The sequence below is a fragment of the Peromyscus californicus genome, unplaced genomic scaffold (genome assembly GCF_007827085.1).
Source record: "Peromyscus californicus insignis strain IS unplaced genomic scaffold, ASM782708v3 Scaffold_19__1_contigs__length_69161282, whole genome shotgun sequence".
Taxonomy (NCBI): Eukaryota; Metazoa; Chordata; class Mammalia; order Rodentia; family Cricetidae; genus Peromyscus; species Peromyscus californicus.
Window position 1 is genome coordinate 26,865,535 of NW_026294491.1, and position 24,732 is coordinate 26,890,266.

General features: G+C 44.5%; 1 protein-coding gene across 1 annotated transcript in view; it reads right to left on the reverse strand.

The window, feature by feature from the left end:
- Positions 1–24,732, reverse strand: part of Micu1 (mitochondrial calcium uptake 1) — a 165,913-nt gene that overhangs the window by 119,885 nt on the left and 21,296 nt on the right. The window contains 3 exon segments of the mRNA XM_052744930.1: positions 1,757–1,919; positions 9,678–9,852; positions 18,025–18,186. Coding sequence (XP_052600890.1) covers positions 1,757–1,919; positions 9,678–9,852; positions 18,025–18,185 — 499 coding nt within the window. The 5' untranslated portion in view covers position 18,186.

Below are 24,732 nucleotides of genomic sequence, written 5' to 3' on the forward strand. Positions count from 1 at the left end.
GGTTGGTATATCTTATTATAACTCTCTGAGAGCAGAAAGCAACTCAATACTGAATGAATATACAAGAAGTCCACTAGAACATAAAGGAACATTTGAGAAGAATACAATGAGTCCTGCTTTCATCATTCACAGTATTATGGTAGTGCCTTTCCTAGAACTTTCTGTGTATTTTCTACATGGATGAAACACAGAGGACTGAGAAACACATTAAACATCAGAGGGCTCTAACCAGTAAAATGTAGAGGAGAGAAATTCTGCAATACAAGTGACCTGCATTCTTCCACAGGTAAATGATGTCTTGTTCGGGCTTCCTAAAAGGTATGGTATCAGTGTGGAAGAATTAAGGAGAAACAGAGGGGAAAGAAAACCTAAATGAAGCCGTGTTACTCAGCCGCTCTCCACTCTAGACAGCCAGGGCTCTCTTAGTCTGTCCAAGAAGCCATGACTATGTAGCCGAACTGGCCATTCAATAGAGTGGAGGAGGTACGACCTGAGCATCAAATACATTTATGCTTCATATGCATCCTATACACAGAGCCCACTGATAATTTTATATGATATTTTTTGTGCACTGGTGTTTTGACTGCAATTCACAAGCAGTCACATAAGGAATTATCCACTCATAATGTCACACTGACATTCCAAACACCTCAGATTTTGGAATATTTTGGATTATAGATCACAGATTCACAGTGTTCAGCCTGTACTGGTTTATATATTTGCCTGGGGTTTAATGCTTTTGACTTCTTTGAGTTGCTGCCTTATGTCTTTTCACGTCAATATAAAGTGCATCCTTCAATTCTTTGTGTAGGACAGGTGTACTAGCAACAAGCTCCCGAAGCTTCAGTTGTCTGGAAATGTCTTAACTACTCTTTTGGGAATAGGCATTGCCCACGTGCTGTCCACTGCAGGTGTCCTACCTGGGCACACCAGGCATGATTACTGTCCAGTTGTTTGCTCCTGTTAGCGGATTACGCTTTCTGGTTTGTTAGAATGGCTGTGTAATTTCCCTTTTCTTTGGGTATGTTTACTATACCGTGGAAGAAAGAAATCAGCTTCTCTCCTCCCTAGGGTTCAGCTGCTGTTAAAGACCTCAGTCCTCAGTCCTTCAGTGAGTGTCTGGATGACAATGACATGCTTTGTCATTTCCCTCTGCAGTTCCTGTCCCATTTCCTTAAACGCTGGAGCCAGGAGACGTGGGAAACTGCTGAGGAAGTCAAAATGCACAATGCAAACTTTTGGAGAACAAGGTCTGCACTGACCACCTCTTTCCCTCCTCCTCAAGCAGGAAGCCACACCAGGCTCAGAGCTGCTGTCCTATGCCGTAAGGCAAAATCAGCACAGTGCTGTCACAGAATCTAGCGGACTCACTGTGTGGTAAGCACGCCCCTGCTTGTACACTGATGACACTGTGGATCACAACATTGAGTCTTGTCTTTTTTTTAGTGGTTGTTCCAAGAGAGGGTGTAAAGCTTGGAGGACCCTACTCAATGATTCTCTCACAGTGTTCCCTAAAAGCATCCTTAATCGTTTACCTTGATGCTGCTTCTTTCCACACACCGTTTATCTCAGCTAGTTCCCCTAAACAAGACAGCCACACTGGATGGTAGAAGCTGAGCACAATTCTAAGCATTTAACAGTTAAATGGTGACTTTAATTACTGCCTGCGCCCATAAATGTTAGGAAGTCCAGAGAAGGAAGCAAAGCAGCCCTAAGAAACGGGTGCCCCAAGCCTGCCCCCACGCTAGCACCTTACGTTCGGGTTGCTTCTCATTTGGGGTTATGGATCGCACGAAGTCCTGGGGAGTCATGAACACCTCTGTTTCTCCAGGTTCATTGATTACTTTCAAGGTGGCGAAATATCGGAAGATTTTGTCTGGTGTGGAGTAGGCTCGGATCCTATTCTCATATTCCATCACCTAAAAAGAGAAAGTCAGAGGATGTTATTATGTTAAGCTATGCTCAAGTCCACCGACTCTCATATATGCTCATCTTATTTTGGAGAGAAGCTGATCATCTTTCTGCAGTTGAATTTTTTATATGTATATATTATAAATAAGCTCAATTTCAAAATTTTAAATTTCTTTCTTGCAAGGTTATCATTCACACTCTAGTTGAAGCAAGGTTCATAGAATTTTGTTTAGATTTCCCTTTTTTTAAAAAATTTCTTGTTATTGAAAGCTGGCAAAATTTAAAAATGCCACTAAAAGAATTCAAAAGGCCTTAGTAATGGAATTGCTGCATACAGTAGCCTGTAGGCTCTTAAATATTAACTTTTAAAAAGGGAGTCACTTTCTGTGGATTTTCCTGAATACAAAGAGAAAACAGACTTGAAATTTCACAGGTTTGAATGGTTAGCAGCCCTTGTAAGGCAAAATACATGAAATGATATCATAGAAAAATAAAATATGTATCACGGAAGCTCAATTATTTACAGGTCTGAAGTACTTTAGACTAGATTATTAGGCAAATTCGCAGAAAACCTTCCCAGGCAGCAAATCTAGAAAGAAACAGAGGGCAGGTGCACAGACATTTGAGTAAAAGCGACAGTCAAGCATGGCTACATTTAAGTAAACGTTTGCATGTTACTATGACAGCTCACATGTCTGACATGTGAATCTTCTGAGTACACAACACACTATCCCAATCACACATGTTTTAGTAAAAAATGTCTCTAAGCCGGGCGGTGGTGGCGCACGCCTTTAATCCCAGCACTCGGGAGGCAGAGCCAGGCGGATCTCTGTGAGTTCGAGGCCAGCCTGGGCTACCAAGTGAGTTCCAGGAAAGGCGCAAAGCTACACAGAGAAACCCTGTCTCGAAACCCCCCCCCCCAAAAAGTCTCTAATACTTGAATTGTATTTTATATTATTATTATTATTATTAATTATTATTATTATTATTGTAAGACAGGGTCTCAAGTCTGTCAGCTGGTCACAAACTTGCTCTGTAGATAAGGAAGACCTTGAACTTGGGATCCTCTGGCCTCCGACTCCCAAATGCAGGCATTACAGTGCACAGTACTACACCTTGTGCTTTTTAAAGCTCAGGGATCAAACCCACAGCTACGTGAATGCCAGGCAAGTACCCCACCAAGTGCATTCCATTCCCAGTCCCCCATACCTTAGTTTTATATGCTGAGGTAGCCACTACTAAATAGTATCTTATAAAAATGTGTCGATGCAATAAAACCTAAAAACTCATTAGTTCCGTGTCTATAAAGCAGGCAATACTTTCAAATTTACCCATACATTAAATGTGTCCAATTAACACAGCAGTTATTCTGTTATCCCTGAAGTGGCAGCAGCTGTTTAGCAATGGTCTTAGTTCCACCACCAAATGTGGTTTTAGTGACTGAGAATGAACTGCCAGTTTATAACTCCGCATGACAGGAATTCAATGAGAACTCGCATTAAAATCTGGGTGCTGGAGAGATGGCTCCGAGGTTAAGAGCACTGGTTACTCTTCCAGACAACCAGGGTTCAATTCCTAGTACCCACAAGGCGGCTTCCACTCTCCATAACTCCAGTTCCAGGGGATCTGATGCCTTCTCCTGGCCATTGAGGTTAGTGCATGAACATGGTACTTAGACACACAATTCAGGCAAACGCTCATATACATACACACATTTAAAAAAAGAAATCTCAAATCTGAGATTCACAGAAGACTAAAAGACCGAGCACGTGGCAAACACAGCAAGAACTACTTAATCCCCGCACAGCCTTGAGGCTTGGCAACAAGTCTTAGACCAAAGGCATTACACTTAGACTACGCCTATTTGCTGGCAATAGTGGCTACAGAAGAAACAACCTTTCTGCGGCCCGTTGGCATTTCTTGTAGCCTCTCTAAAGACAGGAGTAGGGGAAAGGAGAGGAGAGAGTGTGGTTCAGAATGTTTAGGGCAGGGGCTTTTGTGAATTAAAAGGTAAAATCAACCATATTCAAGGCAGAAAGATAAGATCATAAAACCATGAGATCAGGAGTTTCAAGTCTGAGAATCAGGTTTCTGGACTGTTGCAAGACTTACTAAATTATGTTACAGAACACTACTAATTTGACCACAAGCTGAGTATATACATTCTGCTATAGTATTTTTGTTCATTTTTTCTTTGAGGCAGTGTTGCAGTATGTATCCCTGGTCAGCTTGAACTCACAGATCTGCCTGCTTCTGCCTCCTGAGTGCTGGGATAAAAGGCCCACATCCCCACTCAACTGCTGTAGTGTTAATATAAACTAATGGTTCTGTGTGGTTAGAAAGTTTATTCTGAAACAATAGGTTCAGAAAAGTAACAGATTTAGTAAATCCTCATATTGGCAGCATTTAGTATGCATACATGGTAGCATTTAGTATATATATACACATAGCATTTAATATATACATACTAGTAGCATTTAGTATATTTATATTGCCTTTTCTAACTTAGCACCATATCCTGGAGATTGTTCCATATCAACTCTGATTCCTTTTAGTGACTCAGTGATCTCACCAAATCACTATAGGAGGAATTTAGGACCCAGAGTCCAAGAGAACAAAGTTTGGAAGCAATGATAGGCTATTACTGAGGGACTGGGGGATGCTCAAAAATTTACTAAGGAAATGATAATGATTCATTCCATCATTTATCAGTCTTTCTTAAGCATCATTACGTTACGACACATCTTTCACAAAATTGCTGAGCATAACTGAATCCAATTCAGGGACTATTTTACTGTGTGAAGTACACTAATGAGTAGTCAGAAAGGACTGATAACCACAGCTGCTAACAGGAAAAAGAAGGAGCTGGAGAGACGGCTCCATGATCAAGAGCACTTGCTGCTCTCTCAGAGAACCTGGGTTCAATTCACACCGACTACATGCTAGCTCACAACTGTATGTAACTCAAGCTCCAGGGGACCTGGAGCTCTCTTGTGGCTTCCACACACATGTGCTGCACAGACATACATGCAAGCAAACACTCATACACATAAAAACAAATATATCTAAATACACATAAAAACCCATAATCTAAAAAGAGAAGAGGAGGAGGAGGAGGAAGAGGAGGAGGAGGAGGAGGAAGAGGAGGAGGAGGAGCCAGACGTTACAAGTTTACTGGGAACAGGAAACAACACTGCCACCACTAGTGTGGCTCCCGGGACCAAAGACAAGTCTCAGAGTCCAACTGCCAATATTCAAGTAATACAGAGGCTGGAGGAATGAATGACACTTCAAATAAGTGGCAATAAGGCCCGGTCATAGGAAACTTTAAAGGTTAAATGGCCCAGAGCCTGTCCCCTATATATCAAGAGAATTAAAACATATTATTAGGTTGGGGAGAAATAGTTTGATTACAGAGTTCATGCTTGGTCCTAAGTTCAATCCTCAGCATCAAAGGGGGAAAAAAGCTGACATTAAAACAGCAAGATAAAACGACATACATCGGGTGATGAACACTCGATTCAGGTGATAACGTGAACGAGCTCACGCTCCCACTGCCCACAGTGGTGAAAGAAGGCCTAGGGAAGGAAGGGAGCCATCCCCAGCTGCTGGTGCAGGACCAAGAGGCCAAGAAACGGATAAATCCCGAACACCCTGTCTCCACTCCACTCCACCAGCTGCAGTACATGGAACTCTCCTATCGAAGCGGCCCAAGTGCCTCCTCCGTTAGAAAGTCCCTCTAGGCCCTGCCCTGCCAAACAGACAAGTACAGGACAGAACACAGCAAGGGAGGCGGATCAACGGTCGGCCTAGACCGAGAAGGTGGCTGCCAAGGAAGGGATGTCCCCACTAAGAGGCTGCTGTCCTGAGTGGGGTTCAAACTGTCCCTGCCCCAGGGGAAAAAACACCACTCAGCTGCACATGACCCAGATGCCACTGAGCTGGTTGGCTTCTGCCTGCCTTGTGATGTATACGACAGGGTTTCCCGAGGGCTTCATCAGGGGAAGGCCAGGCTGGGACATCTGGTCCACAGCACCATGTGTGCCACCATCACCTTCACAGAGGTTAACTCTGAAGACAACTGGGTCTAATATCACAAAACAACAAGTAACCAGACAACTATCAGGACCAGTTACAGTGACAGATAACGATGAGCTACACTGTCCCTGGGGAGGCAATGTCCTGGGTCCAATGTCATGGCTTCCGGTGCCAAACTGAAAAATGCAAAGTCTAAATAGTTTTCTGCTAAACTGGATTAAAAGTATATTGCTGAGTTTTCTATATATTCCAAATATGAGAGGAAGTAATTATTATAAAAATCTGCTTGTATTGGGGGCATGGTGGCATATATACAATCCCAGCACTCAGGAGGTGAAGGCAGGAGGATCACTGAAAAAAAAAAAAAAAGACAAAAATAAAATACACACAAAGAAGCTAATCCATTTGTGGTTGTGGCACCCCACATACATATTTTGCTTTGTAGGAAAACAATTTAAACAAAATCCAGACATTGAATGTGAATCGCAGAAGTAAGGTCATGGATAAAAGCTATCTACGAGATTTTGACCAAGTAAGAAAGAACTTCATTATAGTAAAACAGCAACTGCTTAAGAAATGAGGATGTGCTGGGCAGTGGTGGTGCACACCTTTAATCCCAGCACTCGGGAGGCAGAGGCAGGCGGATCTCTGTGAGTTCGAGGCCAGCCTGGGCTACAGGGTGAGTTCCCAGAAGGTCGCCAAAGCTACACAGAGAAACCCTGTCTCAAAAAACCAAAAAAAAAAAAAAAAAAAAAAAAAGAAAGAAATGAGGATGCTTTATCTCATACATGAGAGGCACACAAGAGCTTTTAAGAGATACAGTCTCTTTTAAAAATGATGCAAACTGCTGACTCCTAAGAGTAGTAGAGTTTTTTTTTTTCCTTGTTAGTTTGGTTTTTCAAGACAGGGCTTCGCTGCGTAGCCCTGGCTATTCTGGAACTCACTCTGTAGACCGGCTGGCCTCGAACTCACAGATCTACCTGCCTTTGCCTCCTGATCGCTGGGCTTAAAGTCATGCACTACCACTGCCCAGCCTGAGGTGGTTTTTAATAAGCCCACAATAAAAAGATATAGTTTATCACACAGTATTTCTTCAAGGTCTCTATTTTTACGTTTGTGTGTTTGTGTGTGTCTATGTGCAGATGTGCATGCCACTGCACACATGTGGAAGGCTGACGATGACTAGTGGGGTCGGTGCTCTCCTTCCAGCATTGGGGTTTGGGTTCCAGAGATCAAACTCAGGTCACCAGGTTTGGCAGCAAGGGCCTTTACCCACTGACCATCTCGACAGCCCGAGTCTTCTTTTTAAGAACTGTTCCAGTAATGTTCTATTGAAAAGATCTCATTTGTCTTAGTAGATGGATTTGTATATACTTGGTAATTTTTGCTTTTATGAACAGTATGTATTTTGTTTTGTAAAAAATAAAATACTAAAAAATAAATTCGGAATTAAAAATGTGATTATGATCATTAAATTATAGACAGAAGAACTCTTACCATGTTTATATGTTACTTAAAGGAATAAATAGTGACATCAGTCAGTGATGAAAATGATTCTTGGGGAATGAGATGCACAAGGACTACCCTTCAACAGAGGGAGGGGACATGGCTGGTCCTCTGAGACTAGGGAAGAATTAAGAACTGCTCCTGACGTAGGTCAGTTAGGCTTCAGGAGTTACAAATTAATACACCGCACTGGTAGCTTTGGTGCCCCTGCGAGGCTGGAGGCACTGTCATCTGCTAAGGGGATGACAGGCTATAAATGGAAGCAGGCTGACACATGATGACTTGTGTCACTCGACTCCATTTCTAAAGTGGAAGTGTGTAAATGAAACTGGCAGCATGTGGCAGCACTACCCTCTGAATTTACAGAATTCATCTGATACCTGACGAACTGTGATATAACCTTTGTTCAAATTCACCCCGGTCGCAAATGGACTTAGAAGTTGAGAAACTGTGTATAATTTCATCTAAAAAGTGTTCTGGAATATTATTTTAAGATGTGTTACATTTGTTTGTGCTACGGACCATTTGTTTAATGATGCAAAGATGTGCTGCATTCTTTTATGTTATATTTGTTTAACTCTGTGAAGCTGTGTTACTGTGCCTGGTGGTCTAATAAAGAGCTGAACGGCCAATAGCAAGGCAGGACAAAGGATAGGCGGGGCTGGCAGGCAGAGAGAATAAACAGAAGGAGAAATCTGGGAGAGGAAAAAGAAGGAGCGAGAGAAGGAGGAAGACACAAGGGGCCAGTCACCCAGCTACACATCCAGCAACAGAGAAAGAAAGAAAGAAAGAAAGAAAGAAAGAAAGAAAGAAAGAAAGAAAGAAAGAAAGGAAGGAAGGAAGAAAGAAAGAAAGAAACAAACGCAGGTAAAGAAAAATGAAAAAACCCAAAGGCCAAAGGCAGATGGGATAATTAGAGTTAAGAAAAGCTGGCTAGCAACAAGCCAACCTAAGGCCAGGCATTCATAAGAAATAAGTCTCCGTGGGTGATTTATTTGGGAGCTGGGTGGTGCCCTCCCAAAAGAGCAAAACCAAACAACAACAACAATAAAAGTTCTGTACTTTGGAAGGAGTGACTCTTACAGTACTTGGAAACAACCTGACCTGCTGTGGCATTTATATTTCTGTAGCTGGAAGCAACTGAGGAGTTTAATCCTAACAAGCAAGTTGTCTAAGAGATAACCCTTTGCTGAACTCCGAAGTCTGACGTCACAGGCATTACTAGAGCAGAACCGAAACTTTTCAGAGGTAAAGCTGAAGTACCTGAGAGTGTGGTCACAGCTCACACTGTCCACAACTCTTTGGCTTTCTGGGAACACATACTCTCCCTTTACAATGTGACAGAGCAAACCAGAAACGTCACAGTGTTTTTATGACAATGTTAAGCATAGGAAGACACAGAAAGCAAGCATGGGCTTACTATTTGAACTGAAAGAACCAAGAGTGTGAGCCTCCTGGAGACCAACCACAGACACTGCTCTGCTCGCTTTTACCTCATCTGGAGGAGTTGAGGGGAAAACACATAGCTCCTGAAGACAGAAGGTAAACAACTCAAAACAGCTCTAGGAAGTTCCTGAAACTGACCAGATTCACTAGCGCCCCCCACCCCACCAAGAGTAAATAGTAGAGACTGCTGAGAGTCACTCTCAGATCAGCCACTGAAGCCACAAAGAAGCAGAGACCAGCCAAGTAGCCGGGGGGGCCGGGGAGAAATCAGCTGATCTGCCTGGAAGAGGTTTAGACTATCTGAGGCACCTGGAAAGGAAATTCTCCAATCTGTGGAGCTGCCTGCAGGCGGTGCAGTGTACTCCAGGTTCCCAGCTTTCATGAGCTGTCACCCATGCTGGGGTGGGCTTGGGAGAGCAGCTCTCTCTGAGTCATTTCTGCTCCTGTAGGTGACCTCTCATTCATGGTCCTGTAAATAACCCCAATAAAACATACTAGCTCCCCAAGTTAACCTTTGCTGGTATCTGTACTTTGGTCTACTGTGGGCTCACTATCTGGAGTGAGTAGATGTGTGCATGTGTGTGTGCGCGTGTGTGCGCTGCGACTCTGTCACACGATGCTCCACACTCCTAGGGTACCTTTCGCTTACAACAACAGTAAAGAGGTGAAGAACTCAGGAGTGACTGTGACCCATCTGAAACCCAGACGAGGAGGTGGACAGCACGGCTCCCCTTTGGAACACAGTTCGGATTCACTAGCAAAACTCTGCTCCATACTTTTCTGTCTCTGAATCCAGAACGCTTCTTCTTCTTCTCTTCTGGATAAGGCTCGGTCCCAGCATCCGCGGCCCTTCCGTCATGACTGGAGACTTGCCCTTCCTCTTTAGCCTTCCCTGTATCACCAGGGTCAGGCTTTTTGCTGTTGACACACGGCGGAGACTCTGCGTGAGCCCTGGTGATGCAAAAGGGAAGCCTAGGTTAACCATGGAGGTCCATCCCATTAACAAGTACTCATACACAGCTCAGCAGAGCAGCAACCACATTTGTCCGAAGTCCTACACGAAGGACTTCCTAAAACCCTGAAGTATTCGGCAACCCCGCCCCCACCCTTCGCCTTGTTACCTACGCACAGGAAGCAAGAGCAGCAGCTTGCTAAGTGAAATAAGCTAGGCACAAAAAGGGCAAATACTATATAACTGCATTCCCATGAGTTACCAAGATTAGTGAAATCACAGAGCAGAATGAAGACTGTGGCATTATTATTTAATGGGTTGGAGCTTCGGATTGTAAAGGTGAAAAAGGTTCTGAAGACGGACAGTTGAGGGAATGGGAAGTTGCTTTTCAATGGGTATATCATTTCATTTTTACTTTTCAGTGGGAATATCATGCTTTAAGTTTTTTCTTTGAGATTTTATTTTTATGTGTATGAATATTTGCCTGAATGTATGTCTGTGCATCACGTGTGTGCATTGCCAGCAGAGGTCAGAAGAGGTCTTTGGATCCCCTGGGACTGGCGTTTTAAAGAGCTGTTAGCTGCTGTGAGGTTGCCGAGAACTGAACCTGGGCTCTGGTCCTCTGGAAAAGCAGCCAGTGCTCTTAACTTCCACGCCATCTCTCCAGCTCCAGGAATCATTTCGTCCTTACTTTTCAGTGGGTATATCACGTCATTTTTTACCTTTTAATGAGTATACATGCCATTTCATTCTTACTCTTCAATGAGTTTAATATTTCATTTTTATTTCTCAGTGGTATACCATTCCATTCTTTTTAATAAGTGTACCACTTCATTCTTACAAGACGAAGTTCTGGAGTCCTATTTCACAATGAGAATATGCTTAATATGACTAAAATATGTTTTTAAATGGTTAAGATGAAAAATGTTATGTGCTGTTTACTGCAAAAAAAAATAGATATAGAATAAAAAACAAGTAATAAAATCAATCTCTCTCTCTCTCTCTCTCTCTCTCTCTCTCTCTCTCTCTCTCTCTCTCTCTCTGTGCGCGCGTGCACACACACACATGCTAGGCAGCTGAACTTTGTGTGCAGGCTACTCCGATGTCAACTTGACACAAGCTAGAGTCATCTGAAAGAAGGGAGCCTCAACTGAGAAAATGTCTCCATAAGTTCCACTCTAGAGCATTTTCTCAATTAGTGATTGATATGGGAGGGCCCAGCCCCAGCCCATTGTGGGGGGTACCATCCCTGGGCTGGTGGTCCTGGGTTCTGTAAGAAAGCAGCTGAGCAATCCACGGAGAGCAAGGCAGTAAGCAGCACCCCTCCATGGCCTCTGCATCAGCTGCCTCCAGGTTCTTGCCCTGTTTGAGTTCCTGTCCTGATGTCCCTTGATGATGAACAGTGACGGGGACCTGTGAGCCAAATAAACCCTTTCTTCCTCAAGCCGCTTTGGTCATGGTGTCCCTCACAGCAACAGTGACCCTAACTGCAACACATGCCCATTAAATTATCAACAGGAGGCAAACACTGAGTGTTTAGTAAACGCTCCTTCAGCTGCTCCAGTTTACCAAGGTATTCTGTGAAGATTTCCCAAGCATCTGGAGCCAAGGCAATGCCTTTATTCACACGCCTACACCATTTACTGTTTGAAACATTACATATAGTTTAGTGTTATAAGTGATAACTCACATATCCCTAGAAGCTATCTGGCCTCAACTATTAGAATCAAATGGGATGTGTGTGTATGTGTGTGATTGTGTGTGGAAGTGCAAGCATGCGTGTACCACAGCTAGTGTGTGCTGGTCAGAGGACAACCTCAGACGCTGATCATCTCCCACCTGTTGGAAACACAGTCTCTGCTGTTGCGGCTGTGACCAGACTCCAGGCTAGCTGGTTCACATGCTTCCAGGAATTCTCCTGTCTCTGTTTCTCACTTTGCCACGGAAGCACTGGGATTGTAGCTGCCCTTCCACATTTGGCTTTCTGTGGGTTCTGGGATTCAAACCTAGGTCTTCACACGTGCGACACTGACTATGTCCCCAGCCCCACTGTCACTTTTATAAACCCCAACCTGTCACATATGCCAGGTGTGGTGGCATAGGTTTATAATCTCAGCACTCAGGCAGGAACACAGAGGCAGAAGATCACGGCAAATCCCAGATCAGCCTGATCTGTATAGCAAGTTCCAGGCCAGTCAGGGCTACATAGTGAGATCCTGTTTCAAAAACCCCAAACACCTCAAAGGTGCTTTACCCTAACACTATCCTTATTCTTTTAAGTTTGCCAATACCTTATACAAAGAAAACACAGATGTGTGTGACTAATGAAGGAACACCAACAGAAGTCCTGTGCTGAGGGAGGGAGTAAGAAAGGGGGAGAGAGAGGCGGGGGGAGGGAGGGGGAGAGGGGAGGGGGGAGGAGGGAGGAGGGAAAGGGAAAGTATGCTGCTATTAATGGACTGGAATAATGGAAGAGTCTTTTTTTTTTAGATTTTTTTCATGAAATTTTCAAACACTATATACTCTTATTTTTTATTTTAATTAATTAATTAATTAATTAGAAACAAGGTCTTTCTACATAGCTCTGGCTATCCTGGAACTCACTATGTAGACCAGGCTGGCCTCCAACTCACAGATCCACCTATCCAAGTGCTTGAACTAAAGGTGTGCACCACCACGCCCAGCTCAATAGAAAATGTTCTGATTTTGGTTCCCTTCCTCTCTCTTCCCACGTCCTCCCGACCCCTTCCAACTCCATGCCTCCTTTCTCTCTCTCTTTAGAAAACAAACAGGTGCCGGGTGGTGGTGGTGGTGGCGGCGGCGGCGGCGGCGGCGGCGGCGGCGGCGGCGGCGGCGGCGGCGCACGCCTTTAATCCCAGCACTCAGGAGGCAGAGCCAGGCGGATCTCTGTGAGTTCGAGGCCAGTCTGGTCTCCAAAGCGAGTTCCAGGAAAAGCGCAAAGCTACACAGAGAAACCCTGTCTCGAAAAACCAAAAAAGAAAACAAACAGGCAAGAATAAAACAAGACAAACAACAACAAAAAAGCAGAGAAACACGCACCATAAAAACAAAGAATTAGAAATCATAATATACAAGCAAAAGACCAGTATGGCAAAAATGCCCAAACAAAGCATTATGAGACAAGAACCAAAAACAATAACAACAAAATAAAACAAAACAAAACAAAACAACAACAACAAAAACCAACCAACCAAACAAACAAAAACTCCAAAAACAACTTTGAGTTCATTTTGTGTTGGCCATCTACTGCTGGGCATGGGGCCTGCCCTTGGTGAGGTTTGTACACCCAGTAAGATTCTCTTGGAGAAATGAATTTTTCCTTCGTGAGCAGTTGTTAATTGGAGATAGCTCCTGGGTTAGTTTTTGGAGACAGGGACTCTACCTCAAGAGTAGACCCGCAGGCAGAAGGGAAGTGTGATTTGTTTCAATTAGTCTCCTACAAGCACATTTTGAAACGTTATTATGCTTAACTATATTGTAGAATTTGATTCACTGTGACTCTGTTTTCTCTTGATTTAGAGCACAAAGCAGGGAATTTCTCACCATACGTCACAATGAATTCCGACATGCCAATTTCAAGCTTGTTTTTTCTTTCTCAGAAAAATCATGCTCAAGGAAAGACAGAAAAGCAAACAGCCACCACATTCACATGGTTGCCATTGCACAAAAGAATTAAGTTACAAATAAAGGCAAATTTAAGGGAAAAAGAAAAAGAAATGTGGACCAACGCAAAGGAATGAAGAGCACCAGAAATGGAAACTGTGTGGATAAATGAAAAAATCTTTCTCCTTTTTAGAATTTCTCAGGCTGGCTACATGGCTCAGCACATGCCACCAATCCCAAAGACTTGAGCTCAATCCCTGGAGCCCATGTAGTGGGAGGAAGAGAGCCAACTCCAGCAAGCTATCCTCAGACCGACACATGCACACATGTGCTCGGACACACACACACACACACACACACACACACACACACACACACACACACACACAGCTCTCTGGCAATTTCATACATTGTCTACCTACTCTTATCTGTTCTTATGCCCCCCCCACTACTGTCAACACTTGCCCCCTCCCCCAGAAGTTCCTTTCCTACAGTCACATCCTTCTGTTTTGTTTTGGGATCTACTGCATTTGACCAGGGCCATCTGTGTGGTCTTGAGCTTAGAGCCATCCATCGGAGGCTGGTGCCTCTGAGTATACAACTGAAGACGATGGTTGCCACTTTCTTGTTTGTTTGGTTTATTTCGAGACAGGTTTCTCTACATAGTCCTGGAAGTCCTGGAACGTGAGTTTTAGACCTCACGTTTGCTGGCCTCAAACTCAGATCCACCTGCCTCTGTCTCCCACCATGTCCAGCCCTGCCCCTTTCTTTAAAATTTAATTTAAAGCAAAAATAACCAGTAATAACAAAATTCTCTAGGGTGTGTGTATTCATACAGGCATGGAATGTATAACACAATAATACCAACAGTTAGTGAAGGAAAATTAAAATATGTCATTGCAGAGTTCTCACACATATGGTAAGTAATAGGACACCACCTAAAGGTAGGCTATGACAAACACAAGATGTATGACGTACGGTCCAGAGCAGAGATTGGCAAACTACGATCCATAGGTCAAACCTAGTTTCCCAAATGCTTTCCACATTTTTAAACAGTTGAGAGGAATCCAAACAATAATCTTCTGTGACACACGAAAATTACACGGAACTCAAGTCCCCACAGCCATCAGGGTCGACTGAAGGTCCGCTTTGGTCACTAGTTCTGCATGTGCATAACAGCAGCAGCAACTGAGGCTTGGTATGCCCTGCTACACAAGTAGCCGGCCCTTCGGAAATGCTTGTCAGCCCTGCTCTTAGAGCAAGTACAAAGAGGGAGGGAGAAGGGGGAAGGCAGGAACAGAGAAAGGGCGGAGCAGGGCATGCGCCTGCTAGGCGGGTGGACTTGGGCTTGATGTCCGGAACCGTCCCCCAAGGAAGACCAATCCACAGTGTATGCACACAGGGCAATTGCACACTGGACACCATTAATACTTATGGTTAACACGTGTCAATAAAAAGTAGGAAAATGAAACAGAGAGCTGTGTCTAGTAAGCTGCAGTCCGGGACAAAATCAACCATAAAACAAGTGAATGGGGAGGGGGCGTGGAGGGGTATGCCTATAATCGGAGCACCAGGGGAAGCTAAGTAAGGCAGGTGGATCTGAGCCAGAGGGCAGTCTGGGTTACAAGTTCTAAGGCAGCCTGGGCACTACAGAAACACTGTTTCAAAAACAAAACAAAACCCTCTGAATTATTTCTTGAGGTACAGGGGATTAAGCTATAGACAAACCCAAAACAAACAAACAAAAACCATGGGAAAATCACCAAATATTTTTAAGTGTTAGCAACAGATTTCCAAATAACTAATTAGACAAAAATGAAGATCAAATAATAAGAAGTGAGAAATAACATGGACTGGGTGAAAACAACGTATTAAAAAAATGAGACAGAGCTAAAGGCTGCTCAGAAGACGGTGCTAAATTCCTGTATCAGAAAACACAGAAATACCAGGTAGATGACACAAAACTCTAAAGTAAGTGCTAGAAAAAGAACAAAACCCACCACTGCCAGGAGGGAGATAGTAAAGAACATAAATACACAAACCAAGAAGAATGAACGACTGAAAGTTGGCTCACCCACGTCATGACGAAAGGGGGCCGAAAGAACAGGTTGACTTTGCTAACACCATCAGCTGTCTGTAGTACTGAAACTGGTTAGGAGCAGGGGCTGCTCTTGCAGAGGACCTGCAAGATTAAGTTCCCAGCAGCCACATGGTGGCTCCCGGCTGTCTGTCACTCCAGTTCTCTCTTCTGGAGTCCAGGGGCCTTGCACACATGTGGTGCACACATACATGTAAGCAAACACTCGTACACACAGAATAGAAATAAAGAGACAAATCAGTACATCTAAAATCCAAAGGCACAGACTCCTGGAAGCAAACACACAGCTGAGGAAATGAAGGCGTCCGTGGACCTGACAACCCCACGACTGAAGAATAAAACGACGAGCTTCTTCAGATGCTGCGGGAGTAACTAAGTCGGGGACTGGGAGGGTGACCCAGCTCGTGCCTGGCACACACAATGCCCTGGGTTCTGGCCCTAGCATCACAATGAAACAAAACGAATCCCCTACCTCACCCCGGTCACAAAAATTAACCTACAGGAAGCCCTAAAGCCAGAACCCTAAAACTTAGAGCACAGAAAACATATGTTAGGGGATAAACAACAATTTCCTCAGTAAGACAATACCGACAAATTGGACCTTTCAAAATCAAGTGTTTGTTCTTTGAGAGACACTATAAAAAAGGTGAAAATGTGCATCATTCACTCAGAGACAATATTTACACTAAGTACATGTCTGCCCAAATCTTGTGTCCAGAAAAACCTTTTAGCACTCAAAAAAAAAAAAAAATACACTTTGGAGTTGGAGAGATGGCTCGGGTGTTAGGAGTATGCACTGCTCCTACAGAGCACCTGAATTCAGGTCCCAGCACTCATGTTCGGGGCTCAGGAGCACTGGTAACTCCAGCTCCAGAGGATTCAACGCCCTCTTCTGGCCTCTGCAGGTACCTTCACACATGTACACACACACACACACACACACACACACACACACACACACACACACACACACGTACACATAAATAAAAATCTTTCAAAAGTAATGTAATTTTTAGTGGTGATTTGAATAGATAATCCACAAAGGAGGCCAGAGAGGTAACAATAATTCTGGGAAGAGTATCAGCTGTTAGGGAAATAGGAAGCAGAGCACAATGAAACGCTGGACTAGAAATGTTCTGACGACAATAGTACAAAATGTGTGGGAACTGGATCACTGCACAGCCAGTCCACAGTGGTGCAGTGCCCAGAACCCAGTGATAAACTGTTTGGTGTTTTACTTTGCTTCAAATACATTTTTTAAAATTTTATTACTGTTATTTATGTGTGGGGTGCACACCTCAGTGTCCGTGTGGAGGTCAGGGGACGGTTGTTGGGAGTCAGTTCTCTCCTCCCACCATGTGGGTCCCAGGGATCAAAGTCAGGTTTGTCACCTTGTTTGGTGACAGGAGCCTTCACCCTCTGAGCCATAGGCAACGAAGACTCGTTTATGGATTTCAAGGTGGTTTTATCAATGAGAACAAACAAGGAAGAAGCAACTCATGAATGGAGACACGTTTTCATATGACGTCCATATGACAGAGAAGTACTGGACTGCAATAGGACTCCAACTTCTGATGCAGACGGACACGGCTCAAACACGCCGCGCTGTGTTAAAGACGACACACCCACACGGGCATGGCTATTTCTCTGCCACTATTTGTTCTGAAGACAGCTGCCCTCAAACGCTCAGGGCTCCGGTCTCTGTGTCCCCGAGGGCTGTGATCCGAGGCTAGGCCACCACACCTGCCTCCAAGAAATAAATCCTTTATGATCCCACTTAGACTAAATTTCAGAAATACAACGGGATGGCGGTAGAAATCAGCTCAGCAGCTGCTTGGAATTGTGGGTAATAGGAGACTGACGTGGAAGACGCATGGGAAGACATTATGGGTTGGTGGAAATGTTCTATTTCTTGATTTGAGGGTGGTTACACTATATACATTTGTTAATAATCATGGGACTGACTATAAGTGGGCAGACTTTATTATATACTTATTCAATGGAATTCACTTTTAAAGTGTACTGCTTTGGAAAGCCAAGCATACTGACAGCAACTTGAAGACAGGGTGAGCGAAGTGGAAGGTACACACGCAGTGTGGCAGAGACAGAAAAATAGAGGCCTGCGGTTCACTGCATCTTCTTCTCCCACCAGGGAAGGCTCAGCGACTAGTGAGAAAATGATGAGGTGACACAAGAGTACTGAGGATTATTAGTTTCATGTGGCCACCACATTCTCACGTGTCAGGAAACATCCTTTTCGGAAGCCATCCCTACATCATACACATATCCAGCGGGGGAGCAGGCAGAGCTTGGAGCACTGTTTCCTACCTGCTGCTCCGGCAAGATAGCACAACTATGTGAAAAACCCTATTTCACAGATCAACATCATCAATACCAAAAGATTCGGCAAAGGAGCCTGACGTAAAATCAAGCCGGAAAGAACACTCACTTCTTCCATAAGAGACCGGTACTGGCCGTCACCGCCGATGCTCCCAGGAAAGCCGCCATCATCAGCCTTCGCTTGCTCTGTGTGGGCTGAGATGCCCCATGGTACCATCGAGAGCCCACGGCTAGTTCTGCCAGCGCGGAAAGGGCGTTAAGACGAAACATCCTGTGGACGAATGACAGAAATATCACCTTTAGATGCTGCTGGTGGCGATGATGGTGATGATGATGATGATGATGATGACGACGACGATGGTGACAGCAGCGGCGTCACCAAACGCTGATGAAATACTCGCTCTGTCAGACACAGTCCTGAGTGTTTTGCATGTGTTAGCCTCAGAAGGACTTATGAAAATGGAACTACTCCTTACAAGCCAAATGTATCCGTCAAGGTAAAATGAGAAGACAGAAACCACATGCTACCTTAAGCCGGGAAATCCCGATAGAAAGTACTATTAATTGTAACAGAATAACTACTCAGATGTACAGAGTGGCAGCTCTAGGAAGCAGTCATGAATTCCAGGGCTGACAGAGAGTAAGCCATGGAAGTTCTGGAATGTTACTAAGATATCATATCAGCAAAATTTACTAGAAAGCACTATTGGGGATGCCAGAGAAAGCCACGGAAAACTCATGGCAGCAGAATCTGCTGGTGGGGTGCCCTTCGTGGGTCAGGGGAAGCTACTGAATGTCCCACTAAGGTGTGCATGCCACGGAAGTGTCAAGCGAAGAGCCCACAGAATCAGAGGCGGCAGGCCTTCCTCCTGCAGCACCTCTCTCCTGACAAGGAACAGAACTTCGAAGGGAGAAAGTTCCAGGAGCACAAACAGGACAATGCAAACAGATCTGGAGCTGATCAGCAAAAGGCAACCGAACTGCTCATTTCACAGGTCTAAGTGTGACTCGCCAGGAAATCCACACTAGAAAGCATGGAACCAGAGCTTAAAGTGAGACGGCACCAAGTTTTAGCTGGAAGACGTTGCTATTTCCTGTGTTGATGCTGAGAGATGCTTCCATTAAAGTAATTGAAGTTTTAATTAAATCTTTTGCATTCCCAGCCCTTGGAAACCTTCCTCCCTACTAGATTCTTTTCATTTCATATTTAAAGTATCTCTAAAGAAAAAATTTCATTTAATGCAGTGGTTCTCAACCTTCCCAATGCTGCGACCCTTTAATACAGTTCTTCATGTTGTGGTGACCCCCAACCATAAAATTGTTTTCCTTGCTACTTCACAACTGTAATTTCGCTGCTGTTGTGAATCGTAATGTAAATCTGATATGCGAACCCTGTGAAAGAGTCATTTGACCCTCAAGGGGATCACGACCCCCAGGTTGAGAAATACTGCTTTAATGTTTTGTTTTATATCAGAGATACCTGGGACTTCACCAAGATGGTACCAAAAGTGAAGGCCCTCCCTTCCCAAAGTTATGCCAGAATGAAGGGTTTGAAGGCAGAGAAAGCTGTGCTGAATGAAAGCCACAAAAGAGTTGTGTGTGTCACCCACCTCCCAGGCAGCAGGGGCACTGTAAGTCACCCCACACTCTGTCGGAAGAGCACCCCCAGAAAAATAAGACCGGGCCTATGTGCCATCGAGTTCCCCTGAGGAAGGAACACAGAAGAGAGCACACGTGTTCTGTACAGATGTCAAGGTCACCTGACACGGCTGTGAGGAAGCTCTTGTGACACTGTGGCCAATGTCACCCTGATGAGTTCTGATGGAGAGGAGGCCTCTGTCCCACTGGCTCCTGACAGTCTGGCTGATTAATTCTAAATATACATGTTTTCATCATAAGAAACATCTCTATTTGCTCAATTCTCAACAGACATTCACCCTCATATCTCCCATCCCATAGGCAAACTCCGCTTTCCTGTCCTTTTAATTTGGGGCGTGTGTCTTACCATGTTCCTCACTCTGACCAATGGAATGCGGACGAGTTCTGCAAAGTACATTTAGGACACGTTGCTTCCTCTGCTTTACCTGGAGATCATTCTGGAAGCAGACACTGTCCCCTTACCCCACCCCCCACCCCCCACCCCCCCGGGTTCCAAAAGAAAGCGATCTCAGCCTGAACAAATCATGTCAGGCTCAGCTGAACCAGCTGAGCCTACCTTCAGAATGCAGCTGAGAAATGATGTTTGAGAGGGAAAGCCACCAAAATCGGAGGGCTCTCCATTGCCTCAGCAAGAGCTAATTCAACATCCAAGAGAATTACTGAGGCATTTTCACTCAAAATGAACTTATTAAATTCATACTGCACGCCCAGCCGTGTGTGTGAATCTAACAAATGACCAATATTTTAGATTCTAAGGAAGCAAGACACACTTGAACTATTCTTTAAAATTTTAGTACATATTTATTTGTGTGTGTGCTCAAACGTGTGTTGTGCACATATATATATACAAATGCCACGGCATGTGTGTGGAGGTCAGAGGGCAGTTGTCAGACACCAGTTCTCGCCTATCTCCATGTGCATCCCAGAAATTGAACTCAGGTTGTCAGGCTGGGTGGCAAGGAATTTTAACAGCTAAGCCATCTTGCCAGCATCTTGAAACATATTTAAAACGATTTTTCTAAAATGGTATCTAAAGAAATATATGAGAGAGGGGGTGATAGCTCCATGGTACTCTACAAATACAAGGATCGCATCAATTCCTAGAGCCCATGTTTAAAAAAATTTTTTAAAGCTCTACCATGGGGGTGCAACGCCTTTAATCCTAGGTACTCTGGAGGCAGCAGCCAGCCTGGTCTACTGAGTGAGTTCCAGGCTAGCCAGGGCTACACAGTGAAACCCTGTCTCAAAACAACAACTAAAAACTAACAAAACAGAAACAGATCAGGACCTGTCCAAGCCCCCTAGGGTCCTCCGGAGACCAGGACAGGCAGATCACTGGACAGCTTTGGTAAACTCCAGGCCAGGGAGCCTGTCTTGATATAACAACAACAACAACAAAAGGAACAACAACAAGAAATCCACAGCCAGAAAGTAGAGGGTGCTTGAAGAACATGATCAAGGTTCCATATGCATAAACATCAATGCACCAACAAAACAATTATAAACGAGAGAGGCTGGGTTGGTCAGCTTTGATTTTATTTCCTTCTCAGCCTGAGATTGGTGCAAAATTTTGAGGAAAGGACAGAAACGCCACGGGCGTTCCAAAAATCTTAAGAGTCATTTTAGACAGACACTTCCACTGAGAGAATTAATGGGAAATGATTCTTTTCCCTCCTCTAAACAATGACATCGAGGCCACAGGTGGTCTTTCCTTCTTCTATTTCTCCAGGCAGAGGCGGAGGAAGACAGATCCCCTTAACCTTTTTGTGGGGTACCTCATTTGAGTTACTCAACTACCCATCTATAGCCTCACCCCACCCTGCACAGCCATGTTTCCCAAAGCACAGAACACTCTTCATAATTTAAATTACCCCGTGAAGGGACACTGGCCCACTCAAGCGTGTGGCTCTGGTGGGCCTTGCTCTTCTCCCCAATTCCCTCTGCCTTGCCGGGGACCACTGTATTGCATTCCTGAGGCTGGCCACCGTGGTCTATTCCCTTGTTTGGCCACTTCCTCCTCCTGGGGCTGACTACCAAGGAAGGTCCAGCTATCGGAGTATTGGGATCCGGTGGTCAGGGGCCCCCTTTGGCTCACCTAACTGACACGCCCACTTAAAATTAAACACCTCATCCTAACACAGGGTTTTCCCATTTTACCGTTCTAAAACACCGTTTGCCTATGGGCCAAGTCTGTCTCCTCTCTATCCAAGAACAGCCCTTTGTCCCTTGGGACGAATACCCCTGCCCCCTTTCCCTTGTCCCCTTCCCCTTCTCCCTCATCCTCTATCTCCGTTACAACCACATCCTCGCCCATTCTAACACAGACCTCCCTTTCTTTTAAAAATGACACCCACAAGGTCATCTGCTGCTGTTTACTGTCTGAGTCAGAAAGCAGCCCCTTTAACTTTTCTTCCCCGCTTAATAAAGGATCTCTCGGTGAAAACAGGTGTTGGGTGTGGCTTGTGTCTGATGCGGGAGGTGGAGCCCCTGCTGTGAGGGGGTCCCCTTCACCCTGTACTTGGTGTGCATGTACCCAGGGCAGTATATTTACCCAAACACCTGCTTCTCCACTCAGCTCTGAATTTCCTTCAAATTTTTTTTTTTTCCCCCTTTGTAGACACACAATCAGGCAGAGACAGGGCTTGTATTACTATTTTATTTTCACATGAAAAACATCTGCATAGTATAAATGATACAGGCCCTTGCTCCTAATATTTATGTCTATTAAGAACCTCTAATTTACGAAAAGAACTGTATTTGGTGGTTGGGGCTCAATCACTGCTCTGTTATTGACTCTTCCCTGGGACTGAGATACATCATGCCCCTGCCACCTGTACCAGGCCAGGTTCAATCTCAACACTGGAGCTTAACCCTGCTGTCCTTATAGACAAAGTGGGTCAACATTTATTTTCTGTGACTTAAGCTGCACAATCCCAACATCACTCTTGAACCCCAGAAGGCATCTCCCATTACTGCACATACGTTAATAAAATCCAACATGGAGAGGCTGTCCCTTATATTTTCTTCCTAGCCAACAACTTCTGATTCATTTTTTTCTGATTCATTTTTAAATTAACATTTTCCAAATGTACACATGTGTAGATATAAATAGCATTGCTTTTGGCAACAGCAAAAATGTGGACAAATAACACAGCTGTCTGGAGAGAGTGTGGTCATCACTGACAACCAGAAGCAAAGGGCCCTGAGGGAGTTTCAATGCGACAAACAAGGAATGCAGTCAACACACAAGCTGGAACAAGCTGGGAGCTCATCTGATAAGCCTGGGAGAAGAACTAGGTAAGCCACATTCAACTGAGAAGACCTTGGAGGGCCAAGCTGAGAATCTTTATCTCTCTCTCTCTCTCTCTCACACACACACACACACACACACACACACACACACACACACACACACACTAGGAGGACCCTTGAGTTCTTAAATAGGAAAAAGTCATGTCAAAAATGACATTTCGGGGCTAGAGAGACAGTGAGTGGTTAAAAGCAGTTGCTGCTCTTCCAGGATAGGAGTCTGGCTTCCAGCACCCACACAGGGTGGCTTCTGACTGCCTGTCATCCATCCCTCTTCTGGCCACTGTGGGCTCACACACAGAGAGTACCAATGTATTGGCTAGCTCTGCAGGGAACAAACTGACAAGAATCAAAGGCAGAGAGCTAACCGGGGAGCTTTAGCGGTCCTGAGGTTTGTTTAAAACACCGTTTAGGTCCACATGTATGTCTATGCCTCCTGTTACTGCTGGGCTACATCAAACAATGCACGTCATATCTCTAGTGGGATTTTCATGGATGTTAATATCATCTCTAGAGGGATTTCCATGGATGTCAAGTAGTGAAGCCCCACTAAGAACAGCCCCATTGTAATTAGTCCTTAGCTCTCTAGTGGAGGGGTACGGAACTCATGTGCTGAGTTCTGAGGGGAAACAGACTTAAAGAGATCAGTGTCCCCCTGGGGTCTGGAAAGCTCAACAGTCCAGCAGAGGCATTCAGGCAGCAATGAAGATGGATACAGATTTACTGACCAGCGTTAAACCAAATTAAAGCAAGAACATTTTCTTTCTCATTCTCACTAACCAGCTCCCTCCGAACTCACCACTATCACTAAAGTCAGCTTCTTAGAGAATATCTCTGACGTAAATGAAACAAAACATCAAGTACATTTCTAACTGAAAAGTGTCCAGGAAGGCAAGTGAAAAGCAAATCTGTAACCAAATGAAAGTCTCTCCAACAAGAAACTGCTAGAACAAGATGGCTGGAAACTAGCACCAGTGTGTCACTGCTGTGCTCCAGAACCCAGGCTGTGGGGACTATGAAGCTTACTGCACTCTGCTTTGGAGAAATGCTAAAAGGGCACAGACCAGGAAATCGGTTAGCACAATCCTCTCGGTTTACAGGTGAAGGACTAAGACCCAGGTGAGGCAAGGCCTGTTCAGAGCTAGCTGTGATAGATGTTGGGGTCTGTTTTTACTCCCAAATAAACATTCCCAAATAAGCAGGAAAGTGCTTTGTAACAACTGTTCTCAGCAGAATAAAGAGGCACATTCTAAATGTAAATCAGTGGGTGCAGACATAGTTCTGAGACAGCGCTCGCCTAGCACGCAAGAGGTTCTCAATTCAGTCCTCGGCACCTCGGTAAATATGCACATGCATAAGTAAACAAACAAAATGTCCAACTCCAGAAGGATAAACAATGATGCAATATATGTAAATATTAAAATGATAATCATAAAACATCGGTAAGTATCATCCCGAACCAACAGACAGCTGGGCTAGAGACAAGGCAGTCAGGAAGGTAAAGACATCTCTAAAAACTAAGAAAAGAAACTTAAGCTCACTTTTACTAGAAGAATGCAAGTTACAGCGAGAGATATGGATGATGTAGCTAGCTCTTTGGTAAAGTGCTAGTCCTCAGCACCTCGGTAAATGTGCACACAAAGAAGCTTGATGTCCAGCTACAGAAAGACAGTTACATAAAAAGTAGGTACAAGCCCACTGATGGTGGCACATGCCTTTAATCCCATCACTCCGGAGGTAGAGGCAGACAGATCTACAGAGCGAGTTCCAGGACAGCCAGGGCTACACAGAGAAACCCTGTCAGAACAAAACAAAAAGTAGGTACAGTCTATGGAGGGCCACTGGTAAC